This window comes from Pithys albifrons, chromosome 11, assembly GCF_047495875.1.
Source record: "Pithys albifrons albifrons isolate INPA30051 chromosome 11, PitAlb_v1, whole genome shotgun sequence".
In the NCBI taxonomy this organism is placed as follows: domain Eukaryota; kingdom Metazoa; phylum Chordata; class Aves; order Passeriformes; family Thamnophilidae; genus Pithys; species Pithys albifrons.
This window is the reverse complement of record NC_092468.1, coordinates 16,885,023-16,900,647: the sequence shown is the minus strand read 5'-3', so window position 1 is coordinate 16,900,647 and position 15,625 is coordinate 16,885,023. Positions and strand designations below refer to the sequence as shown.

General features: G+C 38.1%; 1 protein-coding gene across 6 annotated transcripts in view; it reads right to left on the bottom strand.

Moving 5' to 3' along the window:
* ARMC9 (armadillo repeat containing 9) overlaps positions 1–15,625 on the bottom strand; it is a 63,673-nt gene that overhangs the window by 14,841 nt on the left and 33,207 nt on the right. For all 6 annotated transcript variants that reach the window (XM_071566420.1, XM_071566422.1, XM_071566425.1 and 3 more), the window contains 8 exons: positions 14,824–14,947; positions 12,791–12,930; positions 11,918–11,994; positions 9,737–9,811; positions 8,639–8,729; positions 7,262–7,320; positions 2,492–2,596; positions 1,258–1,373 (listed from right to left, as the gene is read on the bottom strand). In XM_071566420.1, coding sequence (XP_071422521.1) covers positions 1,258–1,373; positions 2,492–2,596; positions 7,262–7,320; positions 8,639–8,729; positions 9,737–9,811; positions 11,918–11,994; positions 12,791–12,930; positions 14,824–14,947 — 787 coding nt within the window. The remainder of the gene's footprint in view (positions 1–1,257; positions 1,374–2,491; positions 2,597–7,261; positions 7,321–8,638; positions 8,730–9,736; positions 9,812–11,917; positions 11,995–12,790; positions 12,931–14,823; positions 14,948–15,625) is intronic.

Sequence of the window (15,625 nt, the reverse complement as noted above, 5' to 3'; positions counted from 1 at the left end):
CCAAAAAGACATATTTGGATAACTCAGGAGGGTTCTCAGTTGGATCACCTGCTTGTAGGAATGTTAATGCCAGCAAAAGACAATAGGAGGGAATAAACATGGGCAAGATAAAGTCGTGACCATTCCTTGTCCAAAACAACCACAGACCAGTCAGATTCAACTGTGCCTGTGTAACTACAGCCTAAATCAGTCCTCATTGCCTTCTGTATCCATCTTCCACAGTAAAAAGAGGAAGAAATGTATCTTAAGAAAACATGAAACAGTGAAGAAAACACCAAACAGTGGCAGGGGGTATGACACAGGACAATCTTCAGGGCTGATGGGTTCTTCTAAGAACCACCTCTAACTCCATTTCACTGTTGTGTTTCAGGTTCATTTTGACACACTTGGCTATACCAATACTGTGACTTTTGAGTAGTATCATTCATACTTTGTTAGGCTTGTAGTCTCTCAGACTAAGTATCCGTAGAAACATGAAATCCTCACAGTAACAGCTGCCTGTATCATAGATATCTGGATTTGACCAAATCCAAAACTGTATGCAACTGAAAGTAAAAAAATCATTTAAATTTGAAAGCTCATTGGTATTTTACTCCCTCAGTCAGGACAGTGAACAGGACAGGCCTCATCTCAGAAATGAAGGCACACTTGTTCTAACAGAAGGCAGAGAGTATTCAAGGAGCTCTATACTGTAAGATTCCTGTACTCCATTTACAATAAGGTTTCCACTTTGGCCCCAGTCATATCAAGAGCAAGGTGATACAAATGCTCCTGATGGAAAATGTATTTCTTCCAAATCAGGAAACTCAATGTAACAGGATTTTTGCCTTTCCCACTTTCTTTTTAATCTGTCCTTTTATGGATGGCTAGCAAACCCCCACAGAGCAATAAACTTGGTCGCTTGGAAAGTGGAAGATTCCAGGCACTGTAGACACTTCATACAACTTACTAATAAAAATAAATTATGAAAAGATGAATGAACGATGAACATACAGAACATAATGAAAATTTAAATCAACCTTATCAGTAAATATTTACTTAACTATTTCAAGTATGTTGTCTCAGTCAATGGATTTTTCTCTGCCTACAATATTCTACTCTTTTTTTTTAAATTATCTTTAAGAAATTATAATGGCAACACACTTAAAGGTAGGGAAGGTTTACTTATTAGGCACTGGTGTGATTTTTATTTCGTTGTTGTTTTGCTTTTTAAAGGAGCTTAAAAAATCCAACTTGATCCCATTTGTTTGGACTTACACTAGGTACGAAGTCCTGTGATAACTTGGTGTCACAGGTCGTTGGAGAGGCTCATCTATACTCTGATGGACACCAGCAAAGAGCTTCTTCTTAGTTTTCGGAGTATGAGTCATTATCTGATGCACAGGAAATTAAGGAAAAAATAAAACAGTGGAAAGACAGGTAACTGGAGCCACTCTATAGAATGGAGAACATTCTACAGAAACATTGCATCAGAAACTAAATTGCATTGTGGTGTCACTAGAAAAAACTGCCAGGAATCACTGTAGGCTCTTCCATGACATTTTATCTCAGGTCACGTGTCCATCATGGCACTGGACTCTGTGATGCAGAAGGCAACAGTCACATTGATCACAGATTAGTTTGGAAAGGTCCTTAAAGATCACCTCCTTCCAAGCTCCCTCTCATGGGAGGTTTCACTGGATCAGGCTGCTCAAAGCCTCATCCAACCTGCCCTTGAACAATTCCAGGGATGGGGCATCCACAGCTTTTCCAGGCAATCTGTGCCAGGGCCTCATCACCCTCACAGTAAAGAATTGTCCTTATATCTAATCTAAATCTACTCTCAGTTTAAAGCCATTCCCCCTTGTCTTATCACTACATGCCCTTGTAAAAAAGTCCCTCTCCAGCTTTCTTGTTGGTCCCCTTTGTGGACTGAAAGCCCAAAATAAAGTCTCCCTGGAGCCTTCTCTTCTCCAGGCTGAACAATCCCAACTTTCTCAGCCTGTTTTCATAGGAGAGGTGCTCCAGCCCTCTGAATATCTCAAATTAGTCACAGCACACTAAATGGCATTCAAACTTTATGCTTTTTTACTTAATAGCTTTTTGCTGCTTGAAGTAAGACAGACAATACTTGATCTGCCATAACGCCTGCAGCAGCAGTTAACTTTTCAACTTTTTTTTTTCAAAATAATTTCAGACCAGCAGAATGTTCCGGTATTAACCTGCTCAGCACGTTGTTTTGTGTGCCCAGAGTCACTGATGTAGCACTAGAGCCCTAAGGCTGCCTGTAGCTTATTATTAAGCCACAGCCTGACCACCCTCTGTGAAAGGGTAGCTCCTTCTTCAGGCTTGTTGTGCTTCTGAGCAGCAGTTCATACACAGACTGAGAAAGATTCAGATTGCTATGCAGGCAGCACACAGCTCTTCAAGCAATAAATTGAAGAAAGAGGTGAAAGTACTGAAATCAAACACTTAATCCATCAAATTAATTTATTTCAGTAGGGGTACTCACTCCCAAGTACTCTGTTGTTAACAACTTCTCTCCTGCAAGCTCTCCCAGCTGAGGCTGCAGGATCTCATCTTTGTCCAGATCAGCCTCCATGATGTCATGGTCCTCCTGCAACAGCAACATGAAACTCAGGTTTGCAGGGAAGCTTTAAAGCTGGTAATATGGGGCTGGTACAAATATCTTGGAACCCTTACTTTAGGACTCAAATACCATACACAAAGCCCAAAAGGAATCAAATTCAAGGAAAAAGTACCAAGAATTCACTCTCATATGCCTATTTCTAGAATAACTATGGGTGATTAATCTTTCATGGAAGCTCTGCAGCTTCTACAGATCAACAAGCCAGGAAATTTTAAAGTTCGGGGGACTCCTCTGGCAAACCAAAACTAATAAAACAAGAAGACAGTATTATTGCTTGCGTTTTGCTGATAAAGAGAATTCTCTTCTGTCCTGCACCAAATACCCTAAATAAGACCCATTCCACACGAAGAAAATGTGCTTTGCTTTTGAAACAGGTTGTGACAGTAAATGTAAATGACTGTCAGAAAAAACAAGGGAGAGAAAAGTCAAGAAATCATTCTAATCAGATATATTGTAATATTAATGTAGAGAGCCTGGCATTAAGTCCTTTACAAACAATGGCCACTGGACTTTGATAAGCCCCAGAGCACAAACAAAATGAAAAGCAGTTTCACTTTAGTCAGACTTAGACTCAGCTTCAAAGAGTCAGAGTAAGAAATACCCTCCGCCACAAAGATTAGCCAGTAACAAAGATTAGCTTGGACAGTGCTCTACAAAAACAACATGAAAAACACTGGAAGTGTGTACAGGGAAGGTATTTCCTACAATGGAAACGGCTGATGACTAATTCCAGTCTTTGGTGCAAAATAACAAGACTACTATCGCTCAGACCAAGTAGGTGTTGGCTTCCCCAGAGCTCTGCAGGCTTTCCTTTTTTTTCAAGTTCATTGAACTTTGTATCAAATGGCTTAAAAACAACAATTTTTGAATTAGTTATTCTCATGGCTCATCACCTTCTCATTCACAGATGTCAAGCAGAGGTAAAAAGTACAGACACAAAGGGCTTAATTCAGTAGCCCACGGCACCATCCAGTCCTACTTTGAAATATCCTGCCTGGTCTTTCACTGCAGTTCTGAAAGGGCACAGGACTCCCACAGGTCCCAGGTCACATCCCACAATCTTGTGCAGGTGTTTCTGATGCTGCAGTTAAACTTTAGACACATTAGATGCCTGGGTTATGAAGAACTGAAGTAGTTACAGAAATACTGCCAACAAAACATACAGGTTTTCAAGGTTTAGAGCAAAATTTTTCCATAATGTATTTATTCATGTATGAATTTAATAAAAAACTTAATTCTTCTGTAATTTAGTTCTTCTGTAATTTACCAGATTGCTAATCCTCTTTATCCTCCTAAAGATGTATTTTCTAGATGCGCAGCCACAGAAGACAAGGCTGTACAGGACCTCACGAAGATGTTCAATATCCCTTTCTCTCAAAGGCAAGATAAATTTCAATCAGTTCTTAATTACCTGAAGTGCTGGGTATATGTGAAAAATAATCCAGGTAGTGAGAAAAAGATAAACACTTGTGGACTAGGCAACAATCATCTATATCAAGCAAAACAAAACAAACAAAACCCCCTAAATTCCAAAGTCCACAATATATTGTACTCTGGGGGGGGAAAGTTGCACAGATGAGCTCTATAAATAGGTCTGATGGAATTTTTTTTACATAGTTTGTTAATACAGCCAATCTTGCTCCCTGATGTTATTATTGTACCAGGTAACTGAGCCTAAAAGTGTCCCTGCTCTGCCTCCTTGTACAAAACAAGAACTTCACCCACTGTGCCATCAATTCCACTGTTGAAATAACACAATTGGTGCCCTGTTTACCACTGCTCACAGGCCTCAGCACATGCTGGCAGCAAAGCCCTTTAATGTAATGGCTTGAAGTCCTGGGATTAAGCTCTCTTTCCTTTGATGTGCTCTCCAGCTGAAGTGTATTTTCACACTGCAGTTTACTGATTTTATTGCCAGGTGCTGAGTGATGGTGGATCAGAGGGTGTCTGATAAATCATCACTGCACAGTTATCTAACACAGCTCCAGCTTGTAACTAAACTTTTGAATTAGAGCTACAATTATCACCTATTCACTTTTACAAGCAGCTTTTTGCGATGGTCCAAGTCAAATAAAACAAAAATGTAAAGATCAAATACTGAAGATAAATTAAGTTAGTATTTAACAGACCAGTGAAGAGAGAATTAAGCACCAGAAAACACATCCTGTGCGTGTCAATACACCCCAGATGGCAATGCCTCAAAGCTCAGTGTGTACTCCAGGAGCCAGTGCATCCTGAGCTCCACATTAGTGAACTTAAAGCTCTCCAGACAAACTCAAAAGCCAACTTATTTCTGAATAACAGTACACACGTCACACAGTACAGAACCTTAAATTTCTAAGTGTATGATACGCTTAGAAATCCCAGAATTTTCCTCCAACAGGCTCAACTGTTGGCCAGAGTGTTTAGGAGAAAGTTGTCATTACCACAAGACTTGCTTAAGGCCAGGAGAGAATTCATCAACTCTAAATTAAACACAGATAATAGAAAAAAAACTCATGAAAAGGTAATTCTAACACCAAAAGGAACTTTCACATGTTCTTGGAAACAATAAAAGCTGGGGCAAAACCTGCCAACTAAGGCTGAGTGTCTGTTAGTTGTTTCTTAAGTTCTAAAGGTGTAAGTACCCGTACTGAACAATAAATCCTAACATCAGTAAACTGAATGCATGTTATTAAATGGGCAATATATGCACATATCCTGAAATGCATTCAGTCTGTAGTAGTTAAAAAGTTAAGTAAAGGCAAGACTTCTGATAAAGTTTTCCAAAACTTTCTGTTGAGATCACATCAGATGTTATCACAGAACACCATCAGAGAACAATAACTCACTGCAATTCCAAAATATAAAAGGGCTCCAAGCACTGAGGTAGTGAGTCAACAAATCTTTGTTTATTTAACAAAGTAACATTATGCATTTTCCTGCTATGCTGTTTGCAAAGTGTATTTTCTAAACTGAGAGACTAAGAAACCAGGCACCCTTACAGCATAACAGAATTACAGTTGCCAGCAGCAATAGGGATTTAGAATGTGTCACAACTACTGTTACATGAGGAAGAGTTTTACACTTGGTTTAACAAGACTTTTTAATATCATGGTGAAGCTAATGAAAAACTGGAATTGGACACATCTCTGTTTCAAAAGTCTACTGTTATTTTTGAGTCAAATAATAAGTGCCAGAAGCCTGTTCTAATCACATGATAGTTCAGTGGCAAAAATGCATTTCAAAATTATTTGACCTAGAGCCTTGGCTGGGGTTGTGAGTAGCAGCAACTCATCTAGAGGGTATGACTGAACAGGAGAATTCACCTTCCTTTCATTTCCAAGAGCAAGTAAAGTGATGGAAGTGTTCAACATTAGCATGCAATTCAAGGCCACACCTTTCAGGAAGGAGTTCATTATCTATGTGTTTTCAAGTTTTAGGCAAGTTTTAGGCTGTAGCATGGCTGTCACCAGTCACCATCATTTCCATTAATGTGCCACCAGCTACTGGACACAACTGACTTTGTAAATTTTATGCGTCTTACTCTTTGTTGGTTCAGACAAAAAATTCACATTTTGTCTAAAAATTGGTTTTCAGCAAGTATGTTCTGCATTAACATTTTCAATACAAGAACGTTTTGCAGTTCATTAACTCTCAATGTCACTGACTTCTTCAGGGCAAAATACATCCTATAATTGTATGTGCACATATACACACACCTGAGTATGCCCAAATACTGTTTCAAGGACATCTGCCATAGTTCTTTTAAATTTCTCAAGCAAGACTTCTCAATAAAAGAAAAATGCAATGTGATGGATTTCTTTAAGCTAAAACCCCCATGTAACTACTGACACTGTATTTTCAAGCCCCACTGCACGCTTATGAACATCACCACTGAAAAGTGGGTATAACATTTCCCTCCCATGATTTACACCCTGCTCTGCTTGTTAATTTAGGTGATCAAATACACTATATGTTGTCTACACCCATTACTTCATGAAGACAGCGTCTTAAAAAATTGGTATAAAATTCATTTATTAGCAGAGATGGAAATACAACTAACCAGTTTATATTTCCTATCATATAGTTTCTCATGCTTACTTCATTTTTGAAGTTTTCTTTTCTCATTGGATTTACTCCTTATTTGTAACTACTCTTTTCCTTCATGACATTCCAGCAATTTATTAAATATATTACAAAGTTTCTAAACAGCAGAAGAAGTCACACCCAGAACAGATAAAAAGTGACAACCTGTTTGTAAACTATTCTGGTAATATACGGGTTCATTTGCTTCCTTTATTTTTAACTGTTGAAATGGGTCAGATTAAAAGTAAGATTTTTACTGCTACAGTAACTCCTCATCTCTTCACTTATGTCAAACTACAATCCCACAGTTATCACAGAGGTGGTGAGTTGTCAAAATAAAAGAGTAGGACTTCAAATGAAGAAACAGGAAGGGAAACAGACCCAATTTTCTTACTGATGCAAGAATAATGCAATAGTAAATAAATAATGAAAAATAAAAACAATAAAATTAAAAAGTCAAAACCAAATCCACCAAAAAACAAAGTCTGGTTTATTGACACAAATATTTTCTGTCTAGAAGGTTAAGGAATTTTCTAAAAGGTGTCAGAAGGCTTTCATACTTACTTCCTCATCGTCCTCTTCCTCTTCATCATCAGACACAACATCATCATTTAATGGCTCTTCTAGAAAGAAGAAAAACAAAACTGTGTAAGTTAAGTTGTAATGGTGTAAGTTACATGTACAACTTAACAGAATTTCATTATTATCCTACTTATACAAGAGCAGGATTTATCTTCCTTCTCATATAGACACTACATTCTTTCCAAGACAACAAATAGATTCATTCACTCCTATAAAGCATTCTAGAAATCACTGAAATCAATTCATACTTTGAAAAATGGCAGAAATAGAAACACTCTGGAACTTTTATTTTCCCATAAAACCCACTGTGACATCTCACTGTATTTACTGACAAGACTTGAATGGAACAGTGTGCACTTGCTCGTTTGTCTTTCAACTCATTTGTAATAACAGACTCTACTTCTCCCCAGAAACACTTCAATATTATACTGCTTCTGTACATAAAAAGTTAGTACTCATGTAGAATACTTCTTGTAACTTTTGGACAAAATTATTTCCTCAGAAAAAAAAAAAGCAGACAGGCTTATCCTGGAAAATTGCATTCACCTGGACTCACCAATCAGACAAAATCTCCTAAACAGAGCGTTCCTAGGTAGAAAAGAAGCATTGCTATAACCTTGATGAACAAACTTTGTATAGTGGGCATACAGGGCTTAAATACTTTATTTGTTCCTTTACAAGCTACAGCTGTAATGTTTTCTCTTTCCAAAAGCCAAAGAAAGTAGTAAAACTTGTTCTGTGTTTACTGTACAGAAAGATTTACAGAATTAATCCCCTTTTCAGTATTTGTTCTCTTTTTCTTTGGTTTTTCTTTCAGTCATAGGGAACAGAAAACAGAAAAAATATTCTAGCTCCTCATATCTATGTGTATTAACACAGCATCTACAACTCCTGTGACCCATCAATATACGTGTCAAAAGGGACAGTTTCTGCTCCCTATTCAGGATAAGCCACTTCAGATAAAGCTACAGCTCAATGGAGGAGGAGATGAGCACAGACAGACCTAGTCCAAAAATCATGTTTTACAGACTTGTATCACATTTTCCCAGTTGACAGTAGTCTCTCATTACTGTGAGGCCACTGGCAATGAAAGTAAACACTCAAGGTCATTCTATTTACAGTCCCAAAACTCTGAAATTGAGACCTACTCAGCCTTTTTTTTCTTCTTTATAATTGTAACATAAAAGGAAATTTTAAAATACATCTGACGTTCAAATCCTGACATTCACTATTCACTTTCTCTCAAACTATCACACTACTGTTATTCTTTGAGGGTTCCAAAACCAAGTGAAAACATGAGCTATTTTATGGTTTTTGTGAAAGAGTTAAAGCTCTGATAGCTGCATCTGTTCTTCTGACCTGAATTGAGTTGCTTGATAATAAATTCAATCTGTCGGATCATCTCTGCATTTCCTTCCTTGATAAAACAGCGCAGAATTTCTTCCATTCCCTGGATGTAGCAGAAAACATTGCTAGATCAGTGTTTCATGTGGTCACACTGAAAGAGTTCTGTCAGGTAAAATGCCTTTTTTTTCTGTCAGGAAAAACAGGCAATGTGAAGCAAACCATGGTGTCCAGCTCCAAGTGCTCCAAACACAAGAGGAATATGCTGTCTAAATTGCTTCTAGGTTTAAACACAGACACATCTGTGATCAACAGCAAATTTTTACAATGTAGTACACAGTAGTCATCAGAATAGGGCAAATCTGGATCCACGGAGACAACAGTGCAAGGTTCAGAGAGGGAAAACAAAAAATCAGAACCAGCTTTGATATTAAACCCAGTCTCTCTCTTTATGGCTCCTTGATGGGTTGATGTTGTGTCTTTAATCACTTAAGATGACTTACAATCCTCTGTGCTCTGTGAGATAAAACATCTGACAGTTCTGTTTGCACAACTCTCGGGGTTAGTTCTTCAAAGACATGCTGCTATCACAGGAGCAGCTTCCTCAAATCCAGAAGTTAAACCACAGTCATTACCATTAAACTAACTTCCATAGAAGATAAATTCCCAGTTCTAAAACCTTCTTCCTGCTGCTTTTCCCAACTGACTACCTCTATACCAAAGAGAAGCAAAAGCAGCAACGGGAACTTATTCTCTCACCAGCTACTCAGTGGTGCAGAATGAGTTACATACAGGGAAGAAGCAACAGGTTAGATGAAAGCATCTCCTGGGCCACATGGAGTCTACAAAATGCTAGAAGGACACACTATTCTAAAATAACACCTTTAATTTATAATTTAGACAGAATCCCTCACACTGCTGGGTCTCACTTAGGGGAAAACAACCCACAAATATGGCAAATGCATTTGAGACCTACACTCCCACTCCCTGAGTATCCAAGGGGCAGGGCCTCTTGTGGGTTCCCTTCCACAATGCCCTGCTCAGCAGGTCTCTGTGTGGGCCATCTCTGGAACAGACGTTGATGTCTGTGATATGCAAAGCAGCCTTTCTTACCATTGCTCTGGCTTCCTCTCGGACAGAAGGGATGGCAAGAATGCTGTACAGTGCTCCATTCACATATGGTTGGATCTAAGAGGAAGAAATAACCATACCACTAAGAGAAATTCTTACATTCATCCCAGTTGACTATAAGCAAAACATAACAGTGAAAGCGCAGAACAATTATACTTCAGAGAGTTAGATTGGGGTAGAGTAGACTTGCAAAAAATTTCCCACTTGGGAAGCAGTGAACTTTTAGGATGCAAATATACTGTGATACAGATCTAAATCAGTGTTGCTGTGTGCCAATTTTAAACACTCTGCCTTCCAAAAATGTATTCTGCAAATTGATTTAGTGAAAGAGGAAAGAAGAAAGAAAAGAAAAGAAAAGAAAAGAAAAGAAAAGAAAAGAAAAGAAAAGAAAAGAAAAGAAAAGAAAAGAAAAGAAAAGAAAAGGAGAAAAGAGAAAAGAAAAAGAAAAGAAAAAGAAAAGAAGAGCAGAAAAAGGTTAGTTTCTGACAAAGTGGCAGTACAGAAAATAGGACAAAGAATAGGGACAAGACCCTGTCAGCATGAACTCAAAACACACTTCAAACATTCTAGCCTTAGGCAGGATGATAAAAGCTGTAGCAGCTTCAAACACTCTGCTGCCTGTTACTGTCCCGCAGGAAAGGCAAGAAAACAGCCAGTGTGAAAGCTCTGAATTATGGTTAGTGAAAGCCACCAGATCTGTCAAATATGTTTTATCAGCATGTGTGTGACCCTTTCTATTGGCCAGTTACTTTTGGAGCACTACGATTTTCAGTCATCCTCTGTCTATACCTTTGGGAAAATGAACAGTGAGCTAGACTGCGAGCAGGGGAAGCACGGGAAGATAAGGAACTGGGATTCCACAGCTTCCACAAGGATTCCACAGCTCCTCAGGAAGCTCTCCTGACACCCATGAGCGCTGTCTCCTACCTTTGATAATAAAACTTCTGTTAGCTGTGCTGGTGCAAACTGTGTTGTAGGAATGCACCCCCCGAAATTTCAAAGTCACTTTAAGGCACAGACTTCAACAGTACGGCAGCATTTTCTAAGTATTTCAGTCTAGGGACTGGGATGTTATTTTATATTAATATATTGTATTATATTAATGTATTATATTAATTTATTGTATTAATTTTTAATAATTCACAAAAACCAAGCTTGAAAGAGTCTAATAAACATATGTGAAGCTTCCTGTTAATAAACATTAAAAAACTGATCTACATCTTTAATTAATTTACAAAACACAGACTAAGCATTACACTGAAGTTTATTCTCTATTTTCTCTATTATAAATAAAACCAACCCTGATGACTTAGTCACTTAATATAAATGTAAGACACCAGAGTTTGTATTTCAATTTTAGTACAAGTCCTTGCACACTCATCATGGAATCACTCTAGAATATCCTGGTAAAGATTCTGCCTCCCTGAATTCGTACAATATTTGCCTGCATTTCCTCCTGCCTTGAGTTTTATCTCATGGTTAAAGAACTGCCCCTCTGCAGAGACAGCTGAAGCAATGTTTGCTGTATCAGCCAGTAGGCATCAGAGTGATGTGCTGAAAAGTATTAGATAGAAATATGTAATAATTTTTAACATTTTCCTTTAATGTGGTTCAATTTAGCATCTCAGATACAAGTGTGTCTGGAGACAGAAATGAAAGGAACCACAAAAGGGTTAAGGTGCAGGTCAAATGAAGTGGTAGCTGAAAAGATATTAAAGCCTGAATGTCAGAAATGTCCTACTGTCACACAGAATTCCTTAAAACTCCAAGCAAATGTGCTTCTCTCCACCTGATGTTTTAAATAATGGACTTGCTCCACAAGTTGTTCATCTCATGAACGAGTTAAGCTTGAAATGATTTGGTGTGAGATGACACTTGAACAGCATCAGAAACTGCAATCAAGATGGCACATGGACTGCATGATAACTATGCATTTAAAAGAGTTCCGTTCTTAGTGCCCACATTTGTTAAAGGAAAATACTTGTCTAGAAAGATGAGTGCTCAACAAAATAAAATTTATGGAATTGTGCAACTTAATTACATGAGGATCAAATGAGGGAAAGAAAAGCCATTTTTTTTCTCCATTTTAGTGTTGGGTTTTTTGTTTTAATATTTAATATTTCCTTCCACTTCTTCCTAACCCAAAGTTTGCTGTACAAATACCTCATGATTCTCATGGCCAAGAAGATCGGCGAGAACTTTGAGCACGTGGTTTGCAATCCTTGCACACATTTTCCTCCCTGAAAAGTGAAAACACATAAACATGCTTGAAAAAAATATAACAGATCAGAGCAAGTTTCTTTTTCACTTTTAAAAATCAGTATTAAATATAGTTTAGACAGAGCAATATTGTTCCTTGTTCCTGACAAATGCTGCTCAGGATAACTGGGCTGAAATCGGTGAATTTACTCTGGATTTATGCAGTTGAAATCTTGGATAGGACGCAAAACAAAAGGGGTTTAAAACAGTTTAACAGAAGCATTTTTTTGTTTACGACAAGCAGACTGATTTGTTACTTTCCTTCTTAAAAGAATATTTACTTTAAGCTCCTTTTAAATCTCCTGTGTGTAAACAGGACCTTATTTTCCTGAGGGGAATCTCTGCATTGCAGACATGAAGCAGGCAAGTGTTTCACTGCACAAGGTGAAGGTTAAACACCCCTCTGTTACTCCTCAACCCCATTCTTCCTTGATTACAAAGAAATTTCTTACAGGGAATATAAATGGGCACAAAGTGTCCTTTGAAAAGTGAGCTTGAAGTACAGGAATGGCAGCCTTCAGATACTGATATGAAAAAAACCCCAAATTTTGTGGATTCCATTGCTTATTTCCTTGCTTAATTCTTTAGATTCTGGTGAAACTAAATCTCCATAATTGAGATCTGCTCAAAAGGATTGGTTATAACACTCTGGTCATATCAGTCCCTGTTACTGACTATAGTCACTTGAAAGACTCCTGGTGTATAAGGAAAAAAAACTATTCACAATCTTCCTTATCCATTTCTTGGAATAAAGTTGTAATTCAAAATGTAAGACACCTGCACTCCGCAGACAAAGATTCATGAGCAAGGCAACAGAATACTCCAGGGTGTAATCAGACAGGCAATCTGTATCTGTTAGAACATCAACCAGCCAGAAAATGAGCCCGTCTTTGATCATTGCCGACTGCAGTGCACGTCTAGGATTAAAAAACAACATCAGATCACAAACCAAAAAAATCAGACCACAACATAAATAGTGTTCAAATACATTTATAGCTAGTGTAAGCACATTAAAAACACACTGTCCTGCCAAAAAAAACCCCAAACTACCCATTTTAGCAAAATCATTAAACTAAGTAATGAACAAAGCCTGAAGAAATTGAAGATGTAGATTCCCATAAGTTAGAGGAGTAAAACATTGTTGGATAGGTTGGGGGTTTGTGTCTTTTGTTTTTATCTTTTTAAACCTGAGAACTACTGAGGGAAATTTCTTCATTGTTTTCTAATGCTTCTTAAGCCACCTAAAATGGCATTTTCAATTGTCTTTTAAAATTGGTTTAAAAAGCCAGCTACACACAACAGATCCATAAAACAAATTAATTACTTCTTCTGTCATAGGTAGCCATGGCACTGTGGGACTTTTGTACTGTTGATTTGACAAATGAGGCTTTTTGCTTGAATCTATTTGCTCTTGTCTCTAGAGATTCTTAAATCACATGTTCTCATAATTCAATCTGTATTTGCCCCTGAGGAGTACACTGAAAAAAGCGTCAGGAGGCCAACTGTGATCTACAACAGAAATTCCATGCTTTATAATACAAAAAATCATATATACTGGTAGAAAGGTCCTACTGAAGAACAGTATTTTTAATAACATTATTTCCAAGAGGCAGTAAGTTTAAATTGCAAAGGTCAAAGCAGATATTTCCTGGGTTTAGTCCTGAAAGCTCACATGCATTCTCAGTGCTGGATATTGCAGCAGATCTATGGCATGGACTAAGCAAAACAAGGGAGCTTCTGACCATACATTAAAAATGTTTCCCTCATGACAAGTATCTGCAATTAACTTCTATAAGATTAACTGTTACTCTTTAGAAAGTAAAAACCTTTCACATTTTCAGTAGCTGAGTGCCCAGACCCCAAAATTCAAACTAACTCGTACTATGAACAACTGCTTTAATAGAAACATCATTTTCTCTGAGATTGGTTTAGCATTTCAAGCAGTAGGATATGAAGATTTATTCTCTTTCATCACAGATATGTATAAGGTATCTTGTCAGCAAGCAGTGCAGAATTTTGCACAAAGCACATTCATATGTGCTTCATCCAGACAAGTTCTAAATGAAGCAAATCCAAAAGCAGTCCTCATTCTTCAACAAACCCAAACAAAGAAACTCAAACAAAAACAAATGAACACTTGCAGTTTGAATTTAGAAGAAATGTGAATAAAAATAAGAGCTAAACACATCCACCTACCTCCTTACATTTAATTAACTATTTAGGGCTGAATATTGCTCTTGACTACTATGAAAACAGAGTTCCTAAGATCATATTTATTTGATCAATAAGAGCAATGTCATGCCCTTTGCTGCTTTTGCATATTTCTTTTGTGGTGGGCATTTGAGTCATACTGCTAATGCAAAAGCAAGAAATAAGACAGCCCTTGCACAGACAGCTCCAGGAAAGAAGATCAACAGGATGAAGATGAAATCCCTGAAAAATGTTAGCAGAAAGGATAATGAAAACCTTATGTTTGGAATGTAACGTGACCCTTTTTTCTGTGTAGGATCATCAGAGCTTTCTACATTAAGATTTTCACTTTGCTCAGTTAAGGAACACATATGAAGCACACAAGGCTGTGGCAGGAGATGCATATTTACTTAAATCTGGACAGTTGGTAGGAAGTCAGGTTAATTCAGTCAGCAAAACTGAGTTCTCCTCCATAATAAATGCCATTGCTTTCATCAGCCATCAGGGATTCTGATGATTGTTATGGGAAAATCAAGTGCTCTTCTTTCCTCCCTGAACAGGGACTAACTAGCCTGCATTTCCTCTCCTGCTGTCACCACCACATGCTGTACTTTCATCACCTGAGACTGAATTTCTGCAGAGCCCCCAGAATATTCTCCCATGTAAGGGAATCCTTGTCTTCAGTTTTCAGTCTCTCCTCCAGCATTTGCAGCAACATTGGGTTCTGAGAAAGGTAGACACGACCTGGTGCAACAAGTGATGAAAGAACAGATGCTGAGATATCAGCTATGACAGAAAAGCTCCCTCCCCTCGGAAAAGTAAGCAGGATTGACCTCACTTTCTGCTTGACAATCTTGTGCCAAGACCCAAACACACCTGCACAAACCAAGCTGTGTGCCAGACCAGTTGCCTTCAATCAGACACCTGGGGCATCAGAAGCCCACACTTGCCAAATTAGTACCACACAGAATCCACTGTTCCTCTTTCAGTACATGCTTTCTGATCTATCTCAGTTTTGTACACTCGAGGAAAAGAACAGAGATGCCCAAAGAACTTGAGGAAAGTCAGATGCCCTGCTGCTACTGACTTTAAACAGGATTCAGTTCCTAGCAATAGTTAGCTCCAAAAGTAGCAGCAAACCAAGGGCTAATTTGGGACAGGGGGAGATACAAGCCTGGATACATGGATCTAAATATTTAGCAGTGATGCACATAGATTTATTCAGGCGAGGATCAGGAAAATGTAGGAGCAGCCATAGTAGCTACTGTTGCACAGCCTCGTAGCAGGTCTGCTCACAGGACCTCTAATTAATGGGGATTTCTGTTTTTAACCCTCATGAAGGGACTGAAGACTGTCCCTGGGTACATTCCCACACCGACCACAAATCATCAAAACAGGTCAGAAATGCTGAATACACAGTGT